Raw genomic sequence first — 24,197 nt, forward strand, 5'->3', positions numbered from 1 at the left:
TTTGGACATCGCGCCAAAGCGACGTTACTATGACGTCGAATATATGCGCCGTCTTTACTAGGGAGTTTGACCAACAGCACCACCTACTGGAAAAGCATAGCTGCAAGACTATAACTGATTAAAACTATATACTGTATAGTGTAGTGAAAAACACAGACACAAAGGACCACACTAGCACTTTTTTGAGGTAGTAGCTGTATTCAAATGATTGACAACACAATCACCCCCTCTCCCCTGTACCAATGTTTCAGCTACAGAAATGACAATACTTTTCATGAAATGTGTTACTTTCTATACAGCACTCAATCAAATGTTAAAATGAAATGGTTTAACTCACTACCACAGATGACTAATATTGTCAGGATGCAGCATTTGTCTCCATATTCGTTTACCCTCTTTAAAAAATAAACTAGTGTTCCAAGGCTAAGCACAAGAAACTAACCATACAACAAAGCAAAAAATATTCATGGCCAAACTGTTTTCAGAGGAAATACTTAAATTTTGAATTTATACATGTGAATACGGTATAGAATATCATGGAAACGTGACCTGTTAAACCATGAGGGGCAGTTGTAGTGTTCATTATTCACTTGTAAAACAAAATGTAAAAAAAAAAAAAAAAAAAAAAAAATCACAATAAGAGCACCAAAAGTAACTAAAAAAAACAAAATTATTGTTAACCGTTACAAAAAACAAATCAATATTTAAATATAATTGTAACCACTTGGCTCCTTCACACACTCTGCATCAGACCAAGGCAAATTACATAAACCAAAAAAAAAGCACCAAATGTTAAGGAAGATGAGAAACAAAAGGTTCTAGTAACTAATGAAGAAATATTCTTCTCATTCTCCATCTGATCAGTGTCCACATTGTATTCCAGGACAACCAGGTGTTTTTATTTTCTCTTTCTGTCTTGGGAGCATCGTGGGCAATACCTGCATAACATGAATAAAAAATGACACATAAGTAATTAGGTGATTTGCTTGAATGAGTAGCAAGTCACACTTTTACTGCACACATTGAGAACAGCATAGTACATTACAGCCTCCATTTCAGTTGCAGTTCAGTTTCTTACCATTTTCCTCTTGGTTTGGTTGTCAGGCCCACACATGCAAAATGGAACCACTCAATGGAGCACTGGAGAATAAACAAAAATGGATAACGTACTGTTAAGTGTCCTGCAAATGTAGCACTTAGTACAGACAAAACAGCATTATTCAAAGTGCATCATCAAAAACAAAATCAATCTTTTCAAGGAGAAACAATGCATACAGTATGTATGTAGTGTGGTATTTCTTGCTCTTCCATCTGTGACCTTATCCACTGAGGAAGAGGGACAGAACCGCAGGACTCCTAAGCCTCTTTATTCTATCATCTTGGAAATATATATATATATATATATATATATATGGGGAGAGGGTGTACATATACTGTATTTATAATAAGTGATTATTCCAATGTAATGTTATTACAATTTCTTATTTCTTATAATTCATCTTATTTAATCCTCTCAATGTCAGGACAGTACCATAAAAGTATATTGTTATGACCTTTGTGATACATGAATGGCATTTGATGTTAATGTTATTTAGATAAACACAAACATAAATAAAATTATATTTTTGCTGGACAGGCGGTCACACTAAAGGTCCCATGAAATTAAGAAATCCATTTTCTGTGTTTGCTTGTGTTCTTAATTGTACTTTTTTTTTTAATGCCAAATGTCAGAAAAGGGCATTTTGGAATATATTTATACCAAAATTCCATCTTTCTTCTTCCTGAAACCTATCATCAATTTACTGATGGTTCATACATTTGGGAATGTTTACAAATTTGTCATCCAATAAAATATGACTATCGACTTTCAGGCAATGCAATTGACCAGCAGTAGGAGAACAGATGCAGAATCCACAAGGTACAAAACTACATAAAATAACATTAATAGACTTTGGTTTGTACAAATACAAATTCAAATGTGTAATGATGATGGTCACTATAATAATTACAATTTTCTCTAATTATTGTCTCTACTTCATAATTGTCAGATTTATTTTAAGGCACTTTACATGGTTAAGTCAACAACTTACAATATTAAAGAGAGAAACCCATCAGTTCCCACAATGAGCAAGCACTTGGCGACAGTGGAGAGGAAAAACTCCCTTTTAACAAACAACCGGTTGGGTTGAGAGGAGAAAATAAGCAATGTGCTGTGAGTTCTCATCATTATTCTTTTCTTTTCAATCATCTTTTATTCCATTTATCGTTATTTCTTTTCCGAATATTTACAGTTTCCATTCAAAACATTCCAACGTCAATAACTAACTGTAATAGCTGTCTCTTTTTGCTCTTCTATAAGAGGCCTAAACAGACAAGGATAAAAAATTCTCCACTTTGCCCTCCACCACCTCTTCCATGAGTGCACCAAGATATGGGAAAATTACAATCCCAAAGGCATTTGCACATTTGACCACTGACTGAGACAGGAAAGGGGCCACAAAACAAAACTCACATCAGTGTTGTCACAGCCGATCATCTCGCCATAAGAGACCTGATGACATAGACAGTAGGTGGGTTCGTTGGGGTCCACTGGCATGTCCAGCACATCAGACGGGTGCACATTCCCAAAGTTGGAGGAAGGGCTGTTGAATTCTCCTCTGAAAATATTTTAATGAGAGTACAAGCTAACTCAGAATTATTAACTTCAAGCGTGAAAGTAAACAACATCGGGAGCTGGACAGTAGATACACAACATACGGTTGAAGGAGTTTGACTTTCTTCTGTGCACTCTTGGGACTGCCATCTTCATCTGAACTTTTCACTTTGGACCTTGTTTTAGCCACCTTCTTTTCTTTCTGTCTGGAGTCACCTGGAATGGCAGCCACTTAAGCAAATATACAACTAAGTATGGATTTAGAAATTCTTACAATACAGAAACTTCAATACAAAAATAAAAAGACATGTAGCAAAAATAATGGACACATACCTTTCTTCCCCTTACTGGAAGTGGAATCATAGTCTGTGCTCTCAATCTGCTTTTCCTTCAGGTCAGCCTCGAACCGAGCCAGGTCTGTGTCAAGGCGTCTGATGTGCTTGTCGACCTGCAGAAAACAGAACTTGAGTAGACTGATTGTGGCGCATTTGTCATGTACATTCAACACAGTGGGTCTATATATTAAGTTCAGTTATTCTACTCATATGATCTACAGATGTATGTAAAACATTGGGTTTATTTGTAAGATACTAACCATTTCATAGGTCTGCATAGCCAGTTGCACCTTATCATCTCCGAACTCCTTGCATTTACTGTAAGACTGCTGAATCTGCCTCAGTATGGACAGCTTTTGCTCAGAGGAAAGAGTCCGGGCGTTGGCTGTGTATTCTTTAGCCAGAGAGTCTATCTGTCCTTTTAGATCTAAAGAAGTGACAAGGAGTAAAACTTCTAAAACAAGATACAAATGTAATTTCACTGTTTACAGAAATATACAGAAAATAATTGCAATCACAATATATTTAAATATTAGGAGCGTGATTTTTTTCTTGTTTAACAACCACAGGCATTCATTTCATTTATGGCTATAAACAACACATGTTGAGCAATACAAGAAATAGCTAGGGTATTGGCTAAACTAGGTTGTGTATTCAATCACAATTTATTATACTGAACTGACAAAAGTTAATTATGACCTCGGGGTTGTTCTATAAAAATATTTACAAGCGGTTAGGGAGTTTGATTTACCAGAATTTTATTATTGGTCAGTGGAGAGGTTCCCAAATTGTTTGGCTTGTGACCCCCAAAAATTCAGTAACGTCTCATCATAAGTTCTGGCATTACTGTGGACATAAATTGTGGGCAGTTCAAAACAAAGATTGTGTTTTTGGAGAACTTTCAGATACCTGAAAATGTAAAATCAGTATTCAGTATTTCACAAAAAAATATAAAGAAACCCAAAAAGTAGGGAAAAGTCCGAAAATAAATTTAGTTTTGTGAAAACAAAACATTTCTTTCATTTCTCATTTATCCTCTTGTGATAACCTAAGACTTAACTTAGGATACCATGGGGGTTCCTGAGCCCTCGATTGGGAATCACTCAATAGATCTTATTGACCATAGTGTTACCAGATGAGAAGTGGCGTTGCGTTTAACTTTATTTTCCCAAATTGGGTGCAGATGACTTTTGTTTTTACATCACTTCTGCTTCTGAGTAGACATGCACACTTATTTCATATTTCTTTGTCTCACCCTCTGTGCGTTGATCTAGATCCCTCATCAAATTGAAGTTTCTCTGCAACTCGAACGGCAGGTTTTCTATGCCTGGTGAAATTAAAGGGAAAAGCAAAGCGTTTAATCCCACTTTCAGTGAGATCAACAGGAAAAAATAATGGAAGCTGTATAGCTAGCAATATTTTATACGCGGACTGATACTCCGGCTGCCATTAACCATAGCTTTTAAATGAGCTTTCACAAGTAGGTTATGGCAGTAAAAAAATAAGAAGCACAAAGACATATAACTCTGCTTATGAAGTTAATTTAAACTAAGTCATAATAGCTGGTACAGTGTGTATACTGTACACTCGCAGAAAGCATCCTTTCTTCGCTACAGTTCGATGCGTTATTCCAGCAAATAGACTGAGCCTAAACCCGCCGACCGTTAAGAAACGGTTACAGCACTCTGTTCCGCTGGCGGGTTAACAACCACGTACAATACACAACGAAGCACACACACGCACAGCGTGTCAAATAGGTAGAAATATTTTCCAACATGATAAAATCATGATTAGCAGCTTACTGTCCAGATAGTGCTCCAAATACATCCCCGCCGCCATCTTGGAAAATGTAAACAACACAGCTTCCTGTCTGAAATGGACCAATCTGACTGGCTGTTTCCACACTCTTGACAACACTGGTGGACTTCCCAGCACAAACTCCCATCTTCACTATTGGTATGTAATTTAAGTGTAATATGTATCAATTACTTCAAATGTAATAAACACTAGCACTCACATGGAGAGCTCTTATAACATAGACTTTATAGTACATGTGCAGTTGTGACCAGTCAAAACTTTAATTCAAGATAAATCTAATTTAATTCTGACTAATGTCAGTGGACCATTGAGTTATATGGAGAATCAGGTTTAAGACAGCTAAAGTTCAATTTAGAATATCTGAAATTTACATTATGACTGATCAGAACTCAAACTAAGATATCTTCAACATAGTTCTGACTAGTTATAATTTCAATTAAAGACAGATTTTGGTGTTTAAAAAGTTACTTCTAGTCAAATTTCCATTGCAAATATCTGAAACTATGACCTATCAAAACAAAACTGACAAGTCAGAATACATTTGTAGATGTCTAAAATGTAATTAGAGATGATGATGAAATCTATTAGATGTGAACTGTTCTTCATAACTCTATTACATTTAGCTCTAACCAAACTGCTGAGTTGCACCTCAAGTTGTACCTAAAAAGGCAAGTAAAAATTCCCACATTAATAATGAATCAAACAAGTGATGAGAAAAATATCTTAAAAGATTTATTGTCTCACAGATTTCTTAACGTTGTCCCACCCTGCAATTAAATCATCAAACACAATGAATATTCTGTAATACAAATACAAAAAGGAGGACTAAACTTAAATGTGAACATCATTGACCAGTCCAATCCACCTGTACATGGCCGTGTTACAATCATATTTGACACATACAGTATTGTTGCTCTGAAAGAACACAGCACACCAACTTCGACTGAAGGGACGAGGATTTGGGTCTGTAATGAAGTTCTACAAAGCTCTTACATTAGCTAGTACATTTTAAACTGTGTACAATGTCACTCTATGTCTTGTTGTTGCAACATGTGCTTCAACTTTCTGAATTTATTCTTTCCAATTCTGTTCTTGGCCTTCATGGGTGATTTTATCTTTTTGGCCTGCTTTTTCTCAAATCTGCTCCCTTCCTTTTTGCCAGCCTTTGATGCTTTAGTCTCCTCAGTTGTCTTCACTGCGAGCTTCTTGGCCTCCGCCCCTTTCACAGTCTTTCCATCCATCTTGGCGATCTTTGCCTTTTTTGGTCCAGTGGGTAAGTTCTTTTTGCCTTTTGACTTGACGTTTGCTTTTTCCTTGGCTGCTGTTCCATTGGTTTGGCCTTTTTTCTTTGAGCTGCCTGCCTTACTGGGGACCGTCTTGTTCGTCTTGTCACTTTTGGACGGTTTCTCCTGAGGAGCTTCTGCAACGACCTCCACAGCTTCAGGAGCTTCAGAATTCTCTTCTTCTATATTAGTGACAGAGACAGACGGTTAGCTTGTGATAAACACAGTACTTATCAGGAAGGCGGCTGTGCATTAGTCATAAAAAAATGTTACCTTTCCCTGCTGGTGCAGTTGGAATTACATTGGAGAACTTCTTCAGTTTGGCCACAAAAAACCCATCCATATTGTGGGAATGAGGGTAAAATCGCCGAGTGAGTCGCAGAGAAGGATGGAACCTGCGTTCTTTGAACCTAAAAGAATTGAAAAATAAATGTAGGGTTAAAGAAGTATTTGCATTTCAATAAATTGATTTTAAATTAACTTAATAATACTTGGTGAAAACAAACATCTCATTTACCTGGTGAAGCCTTCCTTGCCAAAGTCAAGTCCTGTGGGAACTAATTTGACGTTCCTTTTCTTTAAGGCATAGTCCACCACCCATTCATTCTCCTCCATCTAGTGGAATATATTTTAGATAAAAAGATAGATAAATGTACTTTACTGATCAAAATGGGAGACTGCATCATTAGCCAGGCCTTTCTCCTACATAATCTAAACTATGTTCATAATTTATGTAGTACACATGGCACAAAACTGATTCTGCATTTACACATACCATTATTGAACATGTGCAGTAGACCAGATATCCTCCTGAAGGTGACTCAGCATTGACAGAGTCTATGGCAGATAGAATCAGCTCTTTCTGCAGGTGAGCAGAGCGCTGGATGTCTGCCTCATCCTATCAGGAAGCAGGATCAGAGGACCACAGGAACAAAGTCTTAAAACATTATTTAACATCCAAAGTATATATCTATATGGGTGTATACATAAACGGTGAATGGTGGTTTACCTTGCTGGTCTTCACAGCTGGATCTTTAGCGATGACTCCTGTGCCTGAGCATGGAGCATCAAGCAGTACTCTATCAAACCCACCCATTACCTGTGAGCAATATTTTCAACAAGTCAGTACAATTGATAAAACTCTGGAGTCAGTGTAAACCTCAGAGATGATCTTTTTCTAAAGATGTATAAATCTTACCTTTGGGAACTGCCTGCCATCGTAGTTGCAGACCACAGTGTTGGTGACACCCAGACGGTGGATGTTTCCCACCACACTCTTCAATCTTTCAGCGTTAGCGTCATTAGCCACGATCGTGCCTGTGTTTCTCATCAGCTGAGCTAAAGGTGGAACGTTCACATATATCATTAAGTAGATTTAATATGCACGTGAGAAAAGTTTGTATTTGCCTTCATTTACACTGGTCTACATTACAGCTGAAATGATCTGTCAATTTATCACTTAATCGATCCATGCAAAGCTTATTTGCAAACTATTTTGATATTCAATTAATCATTTCAATAATTTTTCAAGCAAAAATCCACTGGTTCCAGCTTTTCAAAAGTAAGGTAATGCTTCTTTTTTGGGTTTTGAACTGTTCATTGGATAAAACAAAGCATATAAATTTGTCATTTTAGGCTCTGGTAAATTGTATAAGGCACAAAACAATGAATCCAATTTAGAAAATGATCAGCAGACTAATCATTGATGAAAATAACCAGCCCTAGTTGACATTAACACAGTTTCAAACACCTCATAAAATTACTGTATTCGTCACCTACACAATGTATAACTGCAGCACATCTTACCAATATAGGAGGTCTTGCCTCCTGGAGCTGAGCTCATATCCAACACTAACTCTCCCTCCTGTGGAGAAAGCGCCATGACGGGCAGAAAACTGGAGGCTCCTTGCAGCATGTAATGACCAGCCAGGTACTCTGGAGTTGCACCTGTTGTAAAATAACAGTTAAAGCTGGTGAGGCCACAGTCGCTCTGCGATATTTTCCAATAAAGATCCTTCGTGACACAAGTCAGATCCCTGACATTTATGTGCTGAAACTTACCTACAGGTACTGAGGAGTCATAGATCACCAAACCCACTTTAGACCATTTCCCCAGTGGATCAAGGTTCACTCCTCTGTTGATGAGGGCCTGAACAAGGAAAACATAGACCAACACGTTAAACATGTGAGCACTTGAAGGCAGCATTTGACAGTATTTGACAACAGTAGTCAAGCCACTTGATAAGCAGTTTCTCCTGGAGTTCATTGGTCTTGATTTCTGCATTAATGACATGATCAAAACTAAAGCCAAAAAAAAAAAAAAAAAAAAAACAACTTCCATTGATTTAATTTACATTCCAAGTTCATATCAAACCAGTTGTTTGACCCAAATGCCCCCACTTCTATTTTTCAAAAAATAGTATAATTTTTCTTGTGACTGCGTTTATTAAAGCAATACTTCGATGTCATTTCCTTGGACAAACAGTTTCTTTACATCCTGTAAAACACAATGCTATTACCATTTCATCTGAGCTTTTTAGTGATTTGACCGACAAAAACCCAAACGAGCGTGAAACATATTATGCATTTTGTGAAAATATCCATATCAACCAATCAAATCAATCAATCAATCCCAACCCGAGCAGTTACCTGTGCAAGGTCCCGCCTCCTCGTTTTAAGTGTGTTGGTCCGAATAGTGACAGGTCTCTGAATTTCATTGGCCTCAAGGAAATCAACCAGCTGTCAAGAAGAAAATAAAGACTAATGAAGCGAATAAATGTTCTAGTCATTTTAAATCAATCCACAATGTCAACCTGGTCTTAACGACAGCCACACGTTTAAATTTGTATAACTCTGTACGTCATTCAGTTACTATCATGAGGAGAACTTCCACAGAAGAATTTCCGAGCACATGCTTTCTTTAGCACCACAGGAGAACACACACCTCTGAGAGAGGGAAGAGGTCTATTAATTTCTCAATGAGGAAGTTGTTGTAGCTGTAGTAGGTGCAGAGATCTTTCTTCAGGAGCGAGATGTACTCTGCTCTCTCTTTGCCCTCCTCCCTTTTTGTTGAGAAATTACAAAGGACATCAACGTTGTCCTTTATCCTCTGATAAATTGTCTTCAGGTCTAGAGGCAAGACACCTTGAAAACACAGATGAGAAAAAAGAAAAAGCTTAGATTCATGGCAGAACAGTTAGTGTAAATCTGAGGAGATAACTTTAAATCACTCACCTTCCTTCTCAGTCTCCTCTGCCCCAGGTAGTCTAAATATGTCCATTTCATCTATGTTGGTTTGTACTGTGTCTTCTTCATCCATGTCAGCATCTGATTTCTCTTCATCATCATCATCATCATCATCATCACCTTCGTCATCTTCCTCCTCATCATCGTCATCACTCCCTAGAGCCATGGTTTCTTTCAGCTTTTTCTCTTTCTTTGCTGCTCGCTCAATAGGAAGGAGCTAAAAATGTGAAATAAAAACCAGGGAAAGTAATCACTAAATCATAACAATTATATTTTACCACATTAACAACCCTTAAGTTTTGTAAGATTGGCTGATTTTGTTGTAGCACCAAGTAGCAGTGGGAGGAAATCTGGAGTCTGGATTGTATCACAATTCTGGTCAAATTTAAAGGGGTGGTTTCACATACTTCCTCTCCATCACTTTCTTCTTCTGCTGCTTCATCTGCACTGCCGTCATCAAGTGTGCCGTAGTCATCAACCATTTCTTCATCATCATCATCATCATCGTCGTCATCATCACCATCACCGTCATCATCCTCCTCCTCCTCCTCAACCTGTTTCACTCCTGATTTTGCACCCTTTTTTCCTTGGTCTTTTCCTCCTTTCTTCTGCTGCTGCTGCTGCTGCAGCTCCTGTTCCTCCTCCTCATCCTCCTCTTCCTCCCAGTGCTCTTCACTGTCATCCTCACTTTCAGGTTCATTCATTTTGCGCTTCCTCTTTGCTGGTTTCAACCATTTACTGTTCTCATCAGTGAATCCTTTAGAGGAAAAGAGAGGAACAAAAAGACTTGCATTAAATATCTATTCTCATCTATTTTTTGTTTGTTTTTATAATTTCTTGTTCCTTAAAAAAATAAATCTCACCAACATCATGAGTTACAATGTTTTTTTGAACCACAATTCATAGATGTCAAATTTCTGGAGCTGGATAATCCATCACAGTAAATATGAAGCCTTAATATGTTTTTGTCTAAATCATATTTGCTATACTATTTCATCATGGCCAAAGAAATTTCCTATTGCATCATCATCATTTGTTGTATGTTTATTATCTGGGACAACAGTTAATTACAAACCAAATATTGTTTGGTTTGTAATTAACATTCGCAGAATGTCCTGCGTGTAAAGATGCCAATCTTTAGAAAGGACAGAAAAAATGATGTGGTTACCTTTCTTGGGCTGTTCCTCTGCTACATCTTTTGGCTTTTTCAAATTCTGGACTCTCTTTGCAGCTCTGAAAAAAATGACAATACGAATGAGCAGCTTGTAAACACAGTAATGTTATTTCATGTTATGTGATCAGTCAACCTCCCACCTTTTCCTGCCTCTACTTGAGAGACGTTTTGGTCCAGTTTCCTCTGCAAAGGAGTAAAAAATAGAACATCTTGATGAACAAGCCTGGATAATGGTTGGTCCATATTTACACAGTGAATACATGTGTGTTAGGAGAGCTGACAGAAAGGACACCATAGTCACCATCAGTTATAAACTTCGCCAACTCGGTCTCTGCTCCCTGTTGTTTCCTGGATTTTTTCCCTGGCCCTCTCTTCACCTTGTTGGTGGGATCCAACTTCCGACCCATGACTCCGAGCTACACAGATACCCTGAAAAGCAAAAGAAGGCAAGTCCCTGTTCACCGTCTATTCCAAATAACAATAATGTCAGTGTGTAATAGCAGAGGTCATTTAGACCACGTTCAGTTGCGATGGGACTCATTTGCATGGGAAAAAACCAACTGCAGAACATTGTATCAGGGAGGACTGAGTGAACCACAAGATGTGCATGATTTAAGATACACTTGCATACCTTTAAAGTTGCAGCATGTTGAGCTAATTTAAAGGAATTGCAAAATATTCCTGGGGCACATTGGCCATTAATTTAGAGAAATCTGACTAGTCACCACTAAAATATGATTAGGTGGTGTTTAACTATCTCAATAAGTTTTAAAGCATTATATATTTTTAAGAATACTTTAGTTAAACCTCAAATCCCAACAGACTGTATATAAGACTTATGATGATGCACTGGCACTTTTTAGTTTAGAGCCCCATTAGGATGTGAGGGGATCTTGATACTTAGATTGAATTCTTTGGTTCAAAATTACGAGGCACACAGCAGAAATGTCAAAAATGAAAATGTGAGGCAGATTAAGAAGGGGAAAAATCTGTGCTGAACTCAAGTCAACTCGTTGCCATAGCTTAAACTTTAAGACATATTCACCATGTTATACCCCGCGTGTATTCAATGTTTTCTATAGAAAACATTCATGAACATTCCTGAGGTCATCATACTCGTTACTTAGTAGTTTGTTGCTATTCATTGCTAGAGACACAATCACCCAAATGTTGAATTATAACACGGCTGCTAATGAACTTTGGCAGTGACGGAGTAACGTAACAAAATAAAGACCATTTGCACACCGACTAATAGTTGACCCAACTCCACATGCAGTGTTTGTAAGTAAAAGCTAAAAGCTCCATTGTTAACACTGACTGACCGAGTCTTTTCCCTCTGAGTGAATCTCTGCATCAAGTCTTCGCATACTCACCGATTAATCTGTCACTTTTTGTTCCAACGTCTGGCTGTACGGTGGAAGACCAAAAAATTTCACACGTGAATCTTCCTTCAACACGTTGTGGACAATCATCCGGCGAACATGGATGACGTGGCGGTGGTAGCGACACAGACACGTGCACACGCATATGCAATTGAAGAGAGTTTAAAAAATGTTTTTAATGTAGTTATCTACATTAACGCACATAAACACAAAGTAAGCAGTAGTGGTCATTAAAAACTACATTTATGAATAAAAAACGTCCCAGAATAATCATTACATTTATTATAAAAAAAAAATCAATTTTGAGGTCTTTACACTCAAAATATATTATGACCAATTTAACAAAAAGTTTAAAGTTGTGTTGATACTGACAACTAAAATATCGACATAGAATTTGTTCACAAAGTTAAGAGAAAAAGAGAAACTAAAACATTGGCGGGGTGTATGTTTTGTTTTTTTATATGTAAATAATATTCATAGCTATGTAGTCTATGATCTATGCACGCGCCTCAGTTAATATAGACACTGACTCGTGAACGCGCACGTCTGCCATGACGCAGACCGTCTGCGACAGTCCTACAGGAGGCATCATGGCGGCACCTAATGGGAAGAAGCGTGGTCTTGAACATTTGGACGAATATGAACCTAAACCAGCAAAACACCTCCGCAGCCTGCACGACCGTATGGCAGAGCGGAGACTGGTTGTTATTCTGGAGGGAGCATCGTTAGAAACGGTGAAGGTAAGGCGCCAGGGTTGTGTTCGTGTGTTGTTGTGATGCCTGCTACATGAGGAAGTGACATCAGTAACCATACCTTTAAATTATTTTTTACAACAAGTCGGTAATAGACAGTCCAAATATGTTTGGTTTCTTCCAGGTCGGGAAAACATTTGAGCTGTTAAACTGTGACCAGCACAAAAATATGATCGTCAAAAGTGGAAGAGATCCAGGACACATAAGACCAGATATCACACATCAGGTAATCACTTATATATGTAATGTACTTCAAAAACATTTAGGCATAACTGCTATTATATTTGTGTTTATGTCTGCAGGTCAGTGTGTTGTGCCTTGTTTAGTTAACATGTCTTTTGTGTTGCTGTACGCTCACTGTAGTGCATTATGGATTAAGGAGATGTAGGTGGACGTGACAACACAGACAGAAGTCCTGAAAGATGGAATTTTGTTCATCACAAACGAAACTTACTTCTTAAATATCTTATTTCCTTTGCCCAGTGTCTGCTCATGCTGATGGACAGTCCGCTGAACAGGGCGGGCCTGCTGCAGGTTTACATCCACACAGAGAAAAACGCTTTGATAGAGATCAACCCGCAGACCCGCATCCCAAGAACCTTCACCCGCTTCTGTGGCCTCATGGGTAAACTACCACCTCAGTTGTGTGTTTTTTGATTGTTGTGCAAGCAAAGTACAAAACAGTGAGTCTTACACCTGTGTCATTGTTTCGCATCTGCCTTCCTTCCCCAGCTGTTCCTAATCTTCCTCTTTTGTCCTTTTCCATCTTAGTTCAATTGCTGCACAAGCTGAGTGTCAGAGCCGCTGATGGTCCACAGAAGCTTCTGAGGATGATTAAAAACCCAGTGTCCGACCATCTGCCTCCTGGCTGCCCTCGCATCGCCACCTCCTTCTCTTCAGGAGAGGCCGTCTGCGCCCGGTCTGTGGTGCCAGAGGGACCAGCTGCTGTGGTGATCGGAGCATTTGCACATGGAGCGGTGAGGAATGGCTCTACGCGGTGGCTGATCCACTGCTTTAATCGTAAAAAATATCTGTGATACTGATCTCTCTGTCTCTATTAGGTGAATGTGGACTACACGGAGAAGACCGTGTCAATCAGTAACTACCCGCTCTCTGCAGCACTGACCTGTGCCAAGATGTGCTCTGCCTTCGAGGAAGTGTGGGGGGTCCTGTGACAAACAGGTGGTGGACTCCTGAGGAGACAGTAGACTACACAGACATTTTTTCAGTGGACTAAGAATGGATATGCTGCAAACATGGCACCAAATGTCTGTTTTCACTAGTGAGGCCATGTGGACTACAAGTATGATGCTGTTTGGCCGCCGTGTGGAATACTCATTCATTTTTGTACCCAATCTTCCTTTTCCATGTTTTGTACAATTATTAATTGTAGTAACCTATTCATGGAGCTATGGATCTCAATACAGTTCCATTAAAATGTACAATTAAATAATGTGTGGCTTGGTTTCATACAGACTATAGACTACATATGACTATAGTTCAGAGGGAAGTGTCAGTAGAGCACACTGGAGAAAAACCCTTACAGGGAGTGCTTGGATTTTCATACTTAACCTAAGTGTTCGTTATAGTGTATTAGACACATTTTCAGACCAGCTGTCACATAAAAAGAAAATGTACAATTTCAGTTTGCTTAAAAGGTTTCAGTTTATTAATCCTCGCCACAAATTGCGCTCTCTAATAATAGTAAGCCCTTCTCCTGGCAATCTGACGCTGCCGTGTTTTTAATCGTGCTCTTGTTTTAGGAAGTCTTTGTCTTTTCCGGGCAACTTTATACGGATGTTGGTTTCTCTTTGGTTGTCGTCTCCGAGTCCTTTGAGCCTTCCTCGCTGGCTTTCGAACCCGTGAAGGTTGGTTTGATGAAGGTTTGCGTTTCTTCCCTGCTGGCTTTTGCGACTTTTTTCTTGCTTTAGGCGTCTTCTTTCTCGGTTTGTGCGATCTGCTTGCTCGTTTGTGAGTCTTGCCTTTTAGTTTCTGTGATTTGCCTGCTGGTTTGCGAGTGTTGACTCTTGGTTTGTGCGATTTGGCCGCTCGTCTGCTCGTCTTGCCTTTTGGTTTGTGTGGTTTGCCTCTTGGTTTAGGAGTCTTTATGGCTTGTTTCTGTGACTTTTCTGCTCCTTTGGGAGATTTGCTGACTGCTTTGCTCTGCCTCAGATCTCCTTTTGGTTTTGGGGATTTCACCGGGCTCGTCCTCACTCGTGTTGTGTCCGGCTTTTTCAGATTTTTGTAGAAAATAAAGTATTGAAAATTTCAAATAATTTACTGTTGACAAGACAAACCTATTGTGGCTAACACTGAAATTTTGAGGTCAAGTCAACACTGAATGACAGGAGGGGAAAAAACTGCTGCTGTTCTCAGAAGGTATTGGCCAAATCCCAACGTACCATATGTATAACATGTACAGAGCAGCAGCAGCAATTATCTGTCCTACTGCATACCATTCAGTGTTGTATTTCCCTTTTAACCAATACCAATGTATTCACAAGTTACCAAATTAAACAGGCGAATGCTCTTTACCTTAGTGTTCAGCCTTAACGATGCATTTCTCGTAGTTCGGACGAGTGTGACGTTATTAACCAGCCTTTTGGTCACCACGTTCACCCGCCTGTTGTTCTTGGTGACATCGTAGCCTCCAGCAGCCAGCGTCTGCTTGAGCTCCGCCATAGAGATGCCACCTCGGTGTTTGCAGTGGGAAACCACGCTGAGGATGAGCTGGGAAACCTGATGTGAGGCCGGCTTTGTCTGTGCGGTGTTTCTCTTGGATGCATTGTCAGCCTCAGTTTGAATCTGATGCTTGAAAAGGCGAACGGGAGTCTCTGAGGAATCAATAAAGATGAGAGAAGGTTGTGTGACATTCTAAAACAATGAATAAACTAAATTAAATAGCGGATAATAGAGAGAATACTCGATTTGTGTCTCCAAGGTCCTCATTCAAATCATGACTTCTGTGATGGGATAAATGTAAACTACAGTCTAATATATATTTAGTCATAATCTGTCAGTTAGAGCTAATATTGGGGAGGCTGAGGTTGAGTCTACATTTTACAAATAAAATCTCTACATTGTGAGTATTTTCTAAGTTGATCCCAGAAAGGGTTTTTTTTTTTCACTCATAATATTTGAATTTGACCTTTCACCCTGTAAACTGCAATTGTCCAGTCTATAAAATGTTACAAAATATTTTAAAAATCCTCATCATTTTTCCCTGAAGCCCATGTGAACATACTCAATTCGCCCTGAGCATCAGTTAAAAACTGCAAAGATGTGGGGTTTACTGTCATAAAAAAAAAAAAAAAAGATTTAAATGATGAATCCTTTATCAAAATTGTTGCCAATTAGTTTTCTGTGAATTAAGAATAATCAACTCAGTAATGTCTGCTGTAGAGCACTGGCTGGTTTCTAGGTACCAGGGGAAATAATGAAACTATGCTCAGTGGGGGTCAATAAGGGGCCCAGCAATAAACTTTCCCCTGGGAGGTTAAACCAGCTGTGACCTTCATGTTAGGAAATAAAAATTTACATCAAGTGTCACAGAGTTAAATACAACTGACACATGTCTTAATTAAAAAGTGTCAAATCAGTGTATCAAACTAAAAGCTATAAGCTAGCTACCATTAGCTAGAATAGCTGTATTTAGGTGTTACTCACTTGGCACAGACACTTGTCCCTTCTCCGCCGGCTCCTCCTGGTCCTGGATGGCCCGTTTCAACAGCCGGCCCAAACGTTTGGCTCCTGCTTTTCCGAGGCCTTTCCCAGTCGGAGGTTTAGTAGTTCTGCCCACTTGTTTAATCAGCCTCAAAGGTGTATTTTCTCTTGCTTTAATGTTGATACTAACATTTCCCTGAGCAATCCTCTCTGAGGCTTTTTTGGCTGTGGCTTTGCTCCGCATGTTTCCTGTTGGGCTATTTCATATTTCAAAAAGAAATCTGAAATCTGAGAACTCTCCAGCTGATTGTTGGAGAGTCTGACAGGAACATGATATGGCCTGATTTTCAAACAGTAATTTAGTGATTTGATTTTGAAAAATAACAGTTCTTAAGTTGCTGTGGAACCGCTGGAACTCAGTGGTGGAAAGTAACTAAGTACATTTACATCGCTACTTTGTATTTCTACTCTTCTATTTTCATCAATATTGTATTTTTTTCACTGATTTGACAGCTTTGGTTACTAGTTACTTTATAAATCATTTTGTTTTGTTTTAAATGAAACTGTCCAACAGTGTAAACATACAAGTAGAGCTGAAACAATTGACAGAAATGAATTGAGAATTTATTATGATAATCATTTAAGTCATTTTTCTTGCAAAAAAGCCAAATCTCTCCCTGAATGCAGGACTTTCATGGAGTATTGTTAAATGCTTGCATTGATAGTGAAGGCTCAGGGTGCTTTTTTTCAAATGTCTCTTTTTTTATTTCAATAATTACTAAACAGCTTGTGCAATTAATGGAACATGCAAACACATCTTATAAACAATTAAGGCTAATACAAAAAAACAAACATCAGTGTTTCTTGGGTTGTACATACTGTCGGTATTCTATATTAACTTTCTTTGTAACAACAGTTCGCCAACATCCACAGCGTGCTTGGTTACAGCACCACATGGATGTGAGTATCTTGTCAGAGTAATACTCAGTAACAAAAAATAAAAGTGCAGCCAGTCTTCAGAGGAGTCTCTTCAGCATGTTTGTAATGTATGTTGCTGGGTTTTACTGGGACACTGTAGGCGTGAAGGACACAGGTGAGATTTGGCGCAAATGACTGTAATCAAAAAGGAGGGCTCCAATGGCATGAATCCATGGTAGGGGTCAAAGTCACAGTTAACCTGGAAAAGAATACATTAAGACCATGAGATGACTAGCTGAGAGGATAAGAGATCAAAACTTAAAGAAAACGATTAAAGTATTTTACCTGAGAAAAAGATGAGAGAAACAGGCGGGTGTGTGACAATCCTGAGATGGAGGTGTCCTCCGGATGGTTCTTTAGACTCTGACGATAAGCCTGAGGAACGAGGGAGGATGAAATGTGGATGTGTGAGTTTAATGTTGCTGTCACACAGACGCAGAGACTAAAGCCTGAAGATAGCTCCTCACCTGCAATGCTATCTGCAGTGCAGAATACTGCACCCACACCTCCTGCTGCTGTGCTGCTGAGAGAGAAAATGCTCCACCTCTGCTTGTTCTTTCTGTCACAGTGAGATAGTGAGCCCACACACATTCCCCCACAGCACGCACTGTCTCACTCTGAGAGTAAACTACAACACAACAGAGACATGGACATGATATTGCAGTAAACAATCTCACTGGAGCCCAGAGAATGCAGTTTTTTATGTCTGAAAAACAGCATATTTTTATGGTAATTCATTATATATGTAACCACGACAACAAACACAACAAATGTGAGCATCTCTTACTGTCAGGCAGAAGCAAGTGGAGGATATCTTTGGCGAGAAGGAAACCCATCACACCATAATTCATTGCCCTGTTAAAAAAAGAAACAGAAGAGTGAACCATAATGTTCAGTCATTATAATAATATAAACTACAATTACTGCCTCGCGGTTGTATGCCTCTAACGACCAGTCCAGAGTTAATTAGCTTGTAAATTCTTGAGTTACAGCCAAAGTTGTGTTTTCTGTGGTCACAGTGACCAACAAAATCTAAGTAGAGCTTGAGCTTGTACCAGTTTGAACCAAATTTGAAGAAATCCCCACGGGGTGTTACTACCACATTGTGTTCTCAAGAATGGGACAGACGGACAACCAGAAAACATAATGCCACCGACGTGGAGGCACAAAAACCATGAAGTTAAAACAGTGCTCTTTACCTGGGATAAGTTGGATGGAAGAGGGGAGGGACAAACATTCCCACGGGAAAGAGGAGCTCATTACCCAGGAGAAGTGGTGTGACAGACAGACTAAAAGAAACGAGAAAAGATTAAATACATTCTTAAAACAGTCATATTCTCATTTTTAAGAACAGAGCCGGCACTCACACATCGACCCTCTCGGTCTGCTCAGTCAGGAGTTTTCTGCGCCTCTTTTGCCACAAGGACAGTAGCTGCACATAGTTGGAGAAGAAGCTGTGTGTGTTCACTGACACCTGAAAACACACAGGCTGTGGAGTCAGTGCTGTTCTTTGTTTTCAGCTGCACTGCATTTAGCAGCAGCAATTTATTAGACAAATAGTTAAGGGAGTTTAGGTGGGTATAACTAGGGAGCGCATCAAATAAAGAAGTCAACATCTTCATACACCTTATCTGATGGATCCGCTGGAAGTGAGTAATGTACCTTAGAAAAAAGCAGATCAAGCTCAGCTTCACTAGAGATCTCATTTGAAGTCCAGAGTCTTGGATTTAAAGAATGAACCTGGAAGACGACAGACGATCGATATCAAAATCATTACAGAATACTGTTGAAAAAGAAAAGTGCTGTATCAATTCTTTCTTCGTATGTTACCTTTTTCATAACAGACTGGGGAGACGTCTTGTCTGTCCATTTGAGTTCATGTAATTTGGACTTGAAGGAGGAAAAGATATTTTGAATCACCTCCTCTGCCTGTTGAACAATAAAAAACCTTCAATACAACGCACAACAGCCTCATAACCTTAATCACTGCCGACCTCATGTTGTCCCGAATCCCGACAATCCCTCCTCACCTCTCGGCGTGCCGTCCTTTCACGCAGAAGGTGTGTAAGAACTGAGTCGAATCCTCTCTCGGTCTCCAACACACAGTGTCTCCAGCGAGGAGCCACCTGCTGAAGAGTCCCACAGAGAAGACGTGACTCAAACCAATCAATTCACAATTGATTAAAAATGTTGTGGTTCAATGTTTGGCCTCACCTCTTCAGTGTTACCCAGAGTCACAGATAAATTCTTTGCTGCTTCAGAAAATCTGGAGTCCAGCGCCGGCATCAGGGTGTGCAGCAGATTCAGGACCATATAAGTTTGAAGGGGACCGCTGAGTGGAATCAAATGAGGCAGGAAAGCGTCAGAAAAGAAAAAAAAAAAAGGGGGAAAAGGGTTTTTATATGTTTGATTGTGTGTTTTTCCACGTCACTTACAGTACCTGCTGCTCAGCTCGTGCTTGTTCAGCCATTTCCCGATGATTGGGGTCATTTGCACCATGTAGGGCAAGTTATGCACAAGGACAGGATCGTCCTCCATTAGGGTCAGTGGATGGAAAGCGGCCTGCAGACAACCCAACCAATCAATGGCAGGGGCCTGGATCTGTTGGTGCATTTGACATGAAGAAAATCTATTACTACAGTGAATTCAGACACAGCGAGCATGTATAGCGACACAGACTCCTCCTCCGGCACCTGGAGCTCTTTGATGGTCATACGCTGATAGAGCTGTCCTTTCGACAGGCGATATTGCAGCGGTGAAGTAGCTACAGCGAGCTCAGAGGACAGAGACATGAACATGCCCACATGGAGCATGCTGCTGCTGGGCGGGGCCCCCAACAGCGCCAGGTACGTCTCACATGTTGCCAAGAAACGACGTAGTGTCTGGACGAGAAGAGACAGGAGAATGATTCAGGGATGCATCAGTGGGATGGAAGAATATTGTATTGATTAAAAGGTATTTCTGTTGTCGACAGTGGCCATCAACCTGAGCTTTAGCTTGAGACTTCTGTGTCTTGGTGTTCCACTCAATCGGGATCAATAGATCTGGCTGATCAATCTGTGGACAAAAAGGAGACTTGAGTTAAGTAGAAGCACAAAGCCTGCTTTGCTATGGCAGTGTTCCCACCGGCATGTTAGGGTTTATCCTAACGGACACTGGCCTGTATGTATCTTTTGGTCGAACCACGGGCAATTTCATTTGGGTCTTTGCCCACATAGAGATTGAAGAAGGGAAAGGTGGCGTAGTCTCTCATCAGCAGGCTCAGGGTGGAGTTGAAATCAGTCTTATTCCATTGGCCTGATGCAGCCCAACCTCCCAGCTGCACACACACAGAGAGAGAGAGAGAGAGAGAGAGGGAGAAAGAGAGAGAGAGAGAGATTAAAAAACAGAGGGATTATCAGAATCAAGAACAGGCCACAAACATAAATAAACAAAACAACTCATGAACACGTGTCTCTCACAAATAATGCATCTGCCATCTGAGACAATCAGCTGCAAATATGCCCAATGCCTATCACAGTTTCCCAGAGGTGACAGCCGTGTCTCGGCCTTAGTCCAAAAATATTCAGCAAACTGACGTGCAAAACAAGGGAAAACAGCAAACTCTCACATTAGAGAAGTATCAAATATTTGGCAAGTTTGTTTGAAAAAATTACTTTTCGATGGTCAAAACAGCTGACGAGTCACTTTCTCTCTATCAGTTAAACAATTAATCAACTTCTCATTTGAGCTCTAGTTCGTTTTATGTGCAACGAGAAGAGCAAAGGAGGAACCGCCACTAAATGACTAAATTCTTTTTTTTTACATTACCTCAGCTGAGTTGTTTTGACAAATTACTACTTGTAACTATAGCACAGCCTTTTAGAGGACTGTCAGCCTGGGGCCTGCTTACAAAGGGTATATGAGTATCATACTTTCTGGATGAGTGTGAGGAAGGGCTCCACTCCAGCTGTTTCTATGGCTCTTGTGTCCAAACAGGAGTTGTAAAATCCTTTGGCCTTCTGCACTGCTGAACTGCTGCCTCTGTCGTTCGACTCTGACAGAGAGATACAAAGCAAAACACACAATTCAGGCCGCACAGTGATGTCACAAGCTCACATATACACCAAAGTGATTGGATGAACCAATACAGTCCAAACTCCTACCCAAAATCTCCCTGAGGTACTGCAGCAGTACGGTTTTCCTGTCTAATATTTTTTCCTGTCTCACTCCTCTGTCTTCTCTCTCTTTACTGTGTCCTCTCCTCTCTGACCACACAGACTTCCCATTGTAGTTCTGCTGATGTCCCAGGATGCCCTGTCCTCTCTGTCTGCCCCCGCTGTCTGGTGAGAGTCCGTCAGATCCACATGTGAACAAGAAGTAGTCACAGGGCTCCTTGAAGGGATCGGCAGATGTGGAGAGATGGGCCGAGGCCCTCTGACAGGCTGGGGAAAGACATGGAGTCGCTACAGGAAAGAGTGAGAGAAAAGTTAGACGAAATGAAAGTTCTGAATTTATTGTGTAATTTTGCTGAGTCATCGTGTTTCAGGCCTACCAGCGCCTGTCTGGTTATTGCTCCTACTCTGAAGATTCTGGTGCTTATAGTAAATTAGTCCCAGAAAAGCAGCACATAAGGAGAACCCCCCAAAGAGGAGGAGCAGCCTTCGATGTTTTATCCACAGTGGCTTTGCTTGGTGCCGGTGCTCGGGGTTAGACTCCGACAGCTGTACCTCAGGCTGGGGCTGGGTTTGTTGATGGGTCTCAGGGGGATCTTGGGTGGAGAGTGGCAGCTGAAACACCAGTGGAGACTGAAGCCCCCTCTCAAGGCCTGGCTGTGATGATGGCTGGATTGATAGCTGAAGGTGGAAGTGAGCAATTTAAAACAGAAAATAACTGGATATACTTAAGTACCATGACATTTTTGGAAATATATATTTTTTTTATGTAGTTGCTCCAAAATGTTTAGGAACAGTAGAAATACAGATGATTTGTTATTGATAATTCAGAATGAGCCTTCACTCACCCCCAGTGCAGATGTTACAAAGAGTGATATAGCCTATTGTTTTCAACCTTTATTGTAGAGCTGCATTCATTAGTTGATCTACGGAAAAATAGTCTTTAACTATTTTGATAATTGATTAACTGTTATTTTTTAAAGAAAATATGTCATAATTATCTGGTTTCTTAAATATGAATATCTTCAGGTTCATGATAGTAAACTGAATATATTATAATAAATAAAAATGATATTTAGTTACAGCCCCATAGATAAGCCATGTTCATTAATGACCCCTTGTCACAGGAGCAGCTGAGCAGCTGCGAGCAAACTTCTCTTCTCAGGGTGTTTCCTTTTTAAAATCATCTCCAGTATTTCAAGAAAAAAAAAGCCAGAAAAATTAAGTTTGTCTTCCTTCTTCTTTTTATAGGGATCAGATCCTCTGGTGGGTGTGTGTGTGTGTGTGTGTGGGGGGGGGGGGGTCACTGATGTAACTATTTCCTCACAAATAGTGACATCATATACACACATATTAAACAACAGGCTATGTGATCATATGTCATCATAAATCTACAGGACCATCACACAAACATCACGATTGATGGGCCACAAAACGTGCTAAATATGTAAAAAGAAAAAAAAGTGACCACGTGAAGGAGGGCTCTGGTCTTGTCCCGTCCCTGATCTTTCGTCTCCTCTCATCATTTTCAACATTTCACTGCTGGCTTGTGAGAGCCCACTCTGATCAGACAAACAACCAACAACTGATATGATATCAACAAATGTTATCAAGAGCTGCCACATGATAATAAACTCATTACAAAGTTATGAATTAATGTATTTCATTTGACTTAAACATCCCCACTGACATATTCAAATATTACTTTACAGTACAGTAGAATCATGATGCATGTTAATATCAGCAGCATGTCTACAGTGTGTTTTCGTCGTCTTAACTCGAACATTTGCCAAAGTTACTGGAAAATGCTGATTGAAACAATATAAAATTGCCTTTTGGCCTCCAACATTATATTCAGCACAGTGTGAGCACACTGCTGACCTCACTCAGTGACTTCAAAACCACAGAACTTGAATAATATAATTTCCCAGCAACATGAATGGCTCTGATCCAGTTTCCAGCAACTAAAACTCACATCAGCCTCGTTACCATGTGAACACGGTAAACACAGCCTCATAACAACATGGCAAACTTCTTGTTTTGGTGAAGTTCTTACCTCAAGCTCTATTGGCGTTTCACTCATTCTTAGTATATGGATGTCTTGCTTTGTGTTTCTCCAGCTTGTTGCATCCTCTGTCTTTTACGTTTGATGTTTCTTGTGTGCACCTCCTCCTGCTGCCCCTCCAAACAGCTGTCATCTCAGCTCTCTATCTCTTTACATCACTCACTTCTCTTCTCATCTGACACTGATAAAAACAACTCTAAGCTACGTCTTACTCTCCACTCTCTCAAACCCAGATAATCAAGCAAAGACTATGGTTTCACTCAGGGACATTCATGGGGATGTTTTGTAGTTTGTGAACTCACAGGAAACTCTAAATGAAGATTCCAGCTTGTATTTTCACTTTTCCACCCGTCTGCAGGGTCGAAGGCTGGAGAACAAAAGGCTAGGACTGGTAAGTCAAGGCCGACACATTGATTTTGGTTACACATTGTTGCTTTGCATTGAATGAGGGCAAGCACTTCTTCCTGGAAAGTAAACACACTTAGACGTACATGCACACATGTCCAATGTCGTCATTATCAGTGCAACACATGGCTGGCAACAACTGATAGAGCGGTTTGGCGTCCTGGAGGTCATGTAACAGCGTAGCACATCATTAACACGTTTAATGGATGTCACATGGAAGCCAGCCAAAGAGAGAATATGGTTGCACAAATAAGCACAACAAACTCTTTAATACACTATTTCAATACTG

At 39.9% G+C, this 24,197-nt stretch overlaps 4 protein-coding genes across 6 annotated transcripts; 1 reads left to right on the forward strand and 3 right to left on the reverse strand.

The window, feature by feature from the left end:
• Positions 1 to 175: 175 nt before the first annotated feature.
• Positions 176 to 4,887, reverse strand: ing4 (inhibitor of growth family, member 4). Of its 2 annotated transcripts, none has more exons than XM_056380338.1 (8): positions 4,791 to 4,887; positions 4,244 to 4,315; positions 3,249 to 3,415; positions 2,987 to 3,101; positions 2,758 to 2,869; positions 2,513 to 2,657; positions 1,079 to 1,140; positions 176 to 938 (listed from the first exon to the last, which is right to left on the reverse strand). In XM_056380338.1, the coding sequence occupies exons 1-8, from the start codon at positions 4,825 to 4,827 to the stop codon at positions 899 to 901; spliced, it is 750 nt and encodes a 249-aa protein (XP_056236313.1). In that variant the 5' UTR covers positions 4,828 to 4,887; the 3' UTR covers positions 176 to 898. The 2 variants fall into 2 exon arrangements, with proteins under 2 accessions (XP_056236313.1, XP_056236312.1); XM_056380337.1 differs by having other exon boundaries at positions 2,758 to 2,884.
• A 638-nt stretch (positions 4,888 to 5,525) lies between these two features.
• On the reverse strand, positions 5,526 to 11,979 carry nop2 (NOP2 nucleolar protein homolog (yeast)). The gene is made up of 16 exons (XM_056380214.1): positions 11,883 to 11,979; positions 10,811 to 10,938; positions 10,650 to 10,692; positions 10,504 to 10,568; positions 9,743 to 10,092; positions 9,324 to 9,552; positions 9,034 to 9,233; positions 8,739 to 8,828; positions 8,151 to 8,238; positions 7,896 to 8,036; positions 7,288 to 7,427; positions 7,099 to 7,188; positions 6,865 to 6,987; positions 6,607 to 6,704; positions 6,363 to 6,499; positions 5,526 to 6,271 (listed from the first exon to the last, which is right to left on the reverse strand). Exons 2-16 carry the CDS (start codon positions 10,914 to 10,916, stop codon positions 5,832 to 5,834), a joined length of 2,340 nt encoding a protein of 779 aa, XP_056236189.1. The 5' UTR covers positions 10,917 to 10,938; positions 11,883 to 11,979; the 3' UTR covers positions 5,526 to 5,831.
• Positions 11,980 to 12,465: 486 nt separating this feature from the next.
• On the forward strand, positions 12,466 to 14,096 carry emg1 (EMG1 N1-specific pseudouridine methyltransferase). Its single transcript, XM_056380348.1, has 5 exons — positions 12,466 to 12,631; positions 12,768 to 12,869; positions 13,127 to 13,268; positions 13,415 to 13,620; positions 13,705 to 14,096. Exons 1-5 carry the CDS (start codon positions 12,482 to 12,484, stop codon positions 13,816 to 13,818), a joined length of 714 nt encoding a protein of 237 aa, XP_056236323.1. The 5' UTR covers positions 12,466 to 12,481; the 3' UTR covers positions 13,819 to 14,096.
• A 1,046-nt stretch (positions 14,097 to 15,142) lies between these two features.
• Positions 15,143 to 23,892, reverse strand: kel (Kell metallo-endopeptidase (Kell blood group)). Of its 2 annotated transcripts, none has more exons than XM_056380212.1 (19): positions 23,495 to 23,892; positions 21,819 to 22,119; positions 21,430 to 21,729; positions 21,199 to 21,320; positions 20,445 to 20,603; positions 20,270 to 20,341; positions 19,978 to 20,166; positions 19,725 to 19,885; positions 19,499 to 19,616; positions 19,315 to 19,410; positions 19,115 to 19,213; positions 18,947 to 19,024; positions 18,652 to 18,758; positions 18,484 to 18,573; positions 18,072 to 18,139; positions 17,752 to 17,912; positions 17,570 to 17,659; positions 16,310 to 17,483; positions 15,143 to 15,477 (listed from the first exon to the last, which is right to left on the reverse strand). In XM_056380212.1, the coding sequence occupies exons 1-18, from the start codon at positions 23,519 to 23,521 to the stop codon at positions 17,337 to 17,339; spliced, it is 2,385 nt and encodes a 794-aa protein (XP_056236187.1). In that variant the 5' UTR covers positions 23,522 to 23,892; the 3' UTR covers positions 15,143 to 15,477; positions 16,310 to 17,336. The 2 variants fall into 2 exon arrangements, with proteins under 2 accessions (XP_056236187.1, XP_056236186.1); XM_056380211.1 differs by having other exon boundaries at positions 15,144 to 15,477; positions 19,315 to 19,413; positions 23,495 to 23,891.
• Positions 23,893 to 24,197: the final 305 nt, after the last annotated feature.

This window comes from Seriola aureovittata, chromosome 7, assembly GCF_021018895.1.
Source record: "Seriola aureovittata isolate HTS-2021-v1 ecotype China chromosome 7, ASM2101889v1, whole genome shotgun sequence".
Taxonomy (NCBI): Eukaryota; Metazoa; Chordata; class Actinopteri; order Carangiformes; family Carangidae; genus Seriola; species Seriola aureovittata.